This window comes from Triticum aestivum, chromosome 2B, assembly GCF_018294505.1.
Source record: "Triticum aestivum cultivar Chinese Spring chromosome 2B, IWGSC CS RefSeq v2.1, whole genome shotgun sequence".
NCBI classification, from domain to species: Eukaryota; Viridiplantae; Streptophyta; class Magnoliopsida; order Poales; family Poaceae; genus Triticum; species Triticum aestivum.
In genome coordinates, this window is record NC_057798.1 from 545,969,837 (window position 1) to 545,974,418 (window position 4,582).

Below are 4,582 nucleotides of genomic sequence, written 5' to 3' on the forward strand. Positions count from 1 at the left end.
CATTCGTACTACGGTAGTTCAATTGTCATACTGCTACACCGTACATGATAAGGCCATTTAACAGGAGCAACCGGCTCTTTATTCTATCTGTTCATTCCCTTGTTATTTTCTCCCTCAGACAGTGTCCACTCTTTTCTTTCTGACGTTCGTTCCAGGAGCTGAAGTATCCACCACTCGTTTCGGCAGGGTTCCACTGTCATCATGATAACGGTCCATATAGAAAAAAAACGCAGCCGCCAACTGCTAATAAAAAAGATGGCAAAGTATCCGAAAACCTGGCGGTAAACATGACTACCTACTCCATTGTTGGTGCTATGGTCTCGATCTGTATTTTGCAGCTTTTACTCGTCTTCTTATCTGGACCATCTTTCATAGTTCTAGATCTCTGCACTGCACTACGGCTCAGCCACAGGAATGAACTCAATAATTTCCATCATAATGCCTACCTTGCCAAAGCCATACATCCTTTTCGTGTAGCCTTTACGTCAAGTGTGTGTATATATAAACAATAAACTATAACCCGTGAGTGGCCTCCAGCCGCAGTACTACTCCGACCTGTCATGTGCCTTCCATTCCAATTCCAAGTAGAGGACAAGATGTTGGATTGGATATGATGCGCCCAGATCGAAATGATACTAGTATACTCGTTACCAACTCTAAAAAGCAAAAGCTCGCCCACCTGCACATACATGCTCTGTTGAGCAGAGCTAAGAAAAGCCACAAATGAAAGATTATAGACAGTGCTGCAGCTTCTCGCTGATGAGTTATGGAGCAGCATCACAATCACACTGGCATTGCTGCTACTGCTAGGGCCAGGAGATTCCAAACCAGTGCCTGTGACTGCCTCTGAAGAACAGCAGAAACTCTTTTAAAGAAAGAAAAACTAACATGTTTTGTTTATTTTTTTCAAAGAAAGAAGCACGTGACAGAGAATGTGTATGTGAAACAGATAGGGGCACTGTTCCAATTCAGCATTAAACATTGTGGCCGACATTGCTGAGCACTAAACAGGACAGCCAAATCTGTCCTCGAGCGAGTCACCAATTCTAAAATGCAGGCCCCAAGCACGGCTCAGATGGATATGATAGTACGGCGTACGGGGCCTCCTCATCAAGTGCAGCGGAAGATATCTTTTAGCATTCACAAAACATGCTTTGCTGAGAATCAACCTTGTGATGATCTTGATAGGGCAACGCCTGATGCCGACAATAGATGTTCCGACGAGAAGAATTGGAAGGGCAAGCAAAATCTACTAGTGATGGCATGCGTAAAAGGATGATGCCCCGTACGTATTAGTCGAAAATTTCTCTTTTCTGGGTTAGAAACCAAAGCTTGCGTACACTCTAGTGCTCCAGTTAAGATTGATCGAGAGCTACAGTGTACTGTGATGAGTACCCATCATCATCAGTTAGGTGTAACCATTCCTTCTGAATACTACTGTAGCAGTATCTCTTTTCTTCTGCTGAGTGAGCACAACAAGTGCAGTGCGGCTCAAGTCACGGCGAGCTGAGCAGAGCAACGCAGAGCAGGCTGGCGGTCAGATGATCGGCGGCGGCGGCGTCTCCCAGACGTCGAACACGTTCTCCTCGTTGTGCAGGGCGAAGAGGCGGTCGCCTCCGATGGAGAAGTCGCAGATGGCGCCGCCGTAGCTCCGCCTCAGCGTCGACGTCAGCACGTGCTCGGGCCCGCTGAACACGGAGATGCTGTCGTTCATCGACGAGAAGAGCTGCCCGCCGTGCGTCGCCAGCTTCGGGTAGCAGCTCTCCTCGCCGGGCGCCTTCCGGTTCATCAGCTTGCTCCGGGAGCTCCACCGCACGGCGCCGGGGTTGCTCCTCAGGTCCAGGAACCCGAGGTCGTCGTACTGGTTGATCACGCACACGGACCGCTCGTCCTCCATGGCGATGGCGTGGAGCACGCGCTTCTCCTCGAGCGACGCGGCCGTGCCGGCGTCGGACCACGACCAGGCCACGCTCTTGTCCCGGAAATCCAGGAGGCCGATGGAACAGTTGTCCGTCTTGGGGAACAGCGTGGCCACCATGAGCGCGTTGGTGGCGTCCAGCCACTGGAGCCTGTCGGCGTCGCCCAGGGCGCACCCGGGTGGCTCGTAAAAGAAGTCGGCCTGCTCGCCGGTGGCGCTGTCCCAGACGCCGATGCCGTACTCATTGAGTCGGCCCTTGCAGCTGGCGAAGATCCTCGAGTCCCTGTCGAAGGCCAGCGCGCCGGCGGTGAAGGACTTCGCCTGGCGGTCGTGCTGGACGCGGAATCGGTGGCGGAGGTCCCCGGAGACGGCGGAGAAGGCGGCCATCCCGCCGTCGCACTTGCCGAGCCGCTCGCGCGCGGCGATGAGGAGCGTGGACGCGTCGAGGTAGGCGACGTCGTTGACCTGCGAGTGGTCGAGCGAGACGGGGCGGCGCTCGTCGAGCATCCAGTTGTAGACGTGCACGGCGCCCCCGTGCGCGACGCAGCAGCCGCCGTCGGGCGCGGCGCGGACGGCCGTGCCGTCCCCGGGGGCGCGGCCGGGCACGGAGGACGCGAGGCGCAGGCGGTCGCCGTCGAAGGTCCCCCAGCGCGCGGCGCGGACGTGGTCGAGGAGGCCGTAGTAGAGCGCCTCCCGGTAGAGCAGCTTCTCCGGGAGGTGCGGCGGGACGTGGAGGCTGCCCGTGCGGAGCAGGTCGAGCAGCACCGCGAAGCACGCCGGGTTGCGGTCGATGAAGTACTCGGCGGCCGCGTCCTCCCCGCCGGCGGATGCGCAGGGCACATTCCAGGAGGCGTCGAGCAGCGCGCCGAGCATGGAGTCGCGGCCGGCGTTGGCGAGCGTGGTGGTGGTGGTCTCGAACGCCTGCCCGCCCACGTTGAAGCGCACGCGGCCGCCTGCTCCCGGCCTCGCCGCCATCGAGCCGACAGACCGACCGACCGGCCGGCCGATCACCGCGCCATTCGCTCTCCCCCAATCAACCTCGATCGGATCGATCCCGCCGGCGAGAGGAGAATCGGGTGGGGAATCGTGTCGCGGGGTTGCGGGGTTGGGTGGGGAGCGGATTGGGAGACTAGTGCGTAGGCTACGCAGCTTTGATTCGCTGCTGTTGTTTTTTGTTGTGGCGGCCTGGCGGGACGGACGGAGGGGAGGGGGCAAGAGAAGGTGCTGCTTGCTTGGGCGTGACGACTGACGGCGGCGTTCTAACGGATGACAAGTCACAAGTCTCCGCTTCTCCCCGGAGTGGAATTTTTCGCTCCTGCCTGAATCTAGTGCAATCGTGCATTACATGTCTGTCATGTCCAACGCATAACATTTTCATCAATCAAAAAGGAAAAATAAACTGTGGAGAAACTTGTAGTCAATGTACTGTATTGATAAATGATAATCTAAGCAAGAGGATGTGAGGAGAAGTCGCCGCGCAGTCGTGGGTTCGAGGCAACGCCACCACGTAATCGGCCCGACCTGAGCTGAGCAGCCGTTAGGCTTAGACCGGCGCACGTTGGGACGGTACAACACCACCACGTGCTGGGCTCGACCCGAGCACCAGTAGGCGCAACTGCCGAAACGTTGGCGAGTACCGACCTGACATGGGCGAGCATCTCCAACTCTGCTGGGAGAATTCAGCAGGACGACTCTGCCAAATCCAATCATCGCAATCGCACGGCCGGCGCGGAATCTTCCTGCCTGCCTCTGCTTTTTTGCTTACTTTCTGTTGGCCTATTTCCCCTCCATTCCTGCTCCTGTCGGGATCGTGGCCGGGAAGTGGCACGGCGACTCGGCGGCCTACACTGCATGTTTGCTTTCCCCTCTGCGGTCGTTGGGACTTTTTCTAAAGAGTTAATTACATCTGTAGTACAAAAACTTGCAGCGAACTAACAGAATCATACAAAAACTAGAAAACCCCAGAAAAATGGTACACTAACTTATCTAACAGCACTTTTTAACACAATTTCCGTTAAAACTAACGTTGCACAGTCTGCCGCTGTTAACTGCGTGCACGTCGCCTCACGCTCTCCCTCTGACTATGTAGGTCCCACTTGTCAGTTGAACAGTGAAAATAAGAAAAAATTGAAAAGCAGGGCTGCCGTGATTCAAGCCACAGACCTAGCCTTGCGTGTCTGCGCTTGCTGCCACTACACCACCGAACCCCCATACCACTACGGTCTTTACGTTGAAGTTCAGGCAGAATATTTATATAGTCTTGCTTACAGACATGTGCTGCCTGTTCGACGAACTAGTTAAGCGATGTAAAGAGGTTTTTCGTAAAAACGTTAACATCATGGCCTTTCGCCAATAAACTATAGACTGCTGCTTATTAGTTTAATTTACATTTTAACATCATGGTGCATATACTCTATCCTTTTCCATTTGTTTATGTGACAGAGCGTCCGTTTCGGACAAAACCTTGTAGCCTTTCGACGTTCTCACAAAACTAGTTTTAATAGTTTAGACACACATGTCGGTTGTCATATGCTTCAACGTGCATGTTTAAATACTTGAATATATCTGCTAACAACATCTATCTGCAATGCAGTTTGATTGAATAACTTGAGTACATTTTTTAGTCTGTTTTCACCCCAAATCCAGCTATTGTTTTTAGAAACT

The 4,582-nt window shown here is 54.0% G+C and overlaps 1 protein-coding gene across 1 annotated transcript; it reads right to left on the reverse strand.

Moving 5' to 3' along the window:
* Positions 1 to 1,292: 1,292 nt before the first annotated feature.
* On the reverse strand, positions 1,293 to 3,839 carry LOC123045940 (BTB/POZ domain-containing protein At2g24240). Its single transcript, XM_044469186.1, has one exon. The coding sequence runs from the start codon at positions 2,891 to 2,893 to the stop codon at positions 1,538 to 1,540; it is 1,356 nt and encodes a 451-aa protein (XP_044325121.1). The 5' UTR covers positions 2,894 to 3,839; the 3' UTR covers positions 1,293 to 1,537.
* Between the last annotated feature and the right edge of the window lie 743 nt (positions 3,840 to 4,582).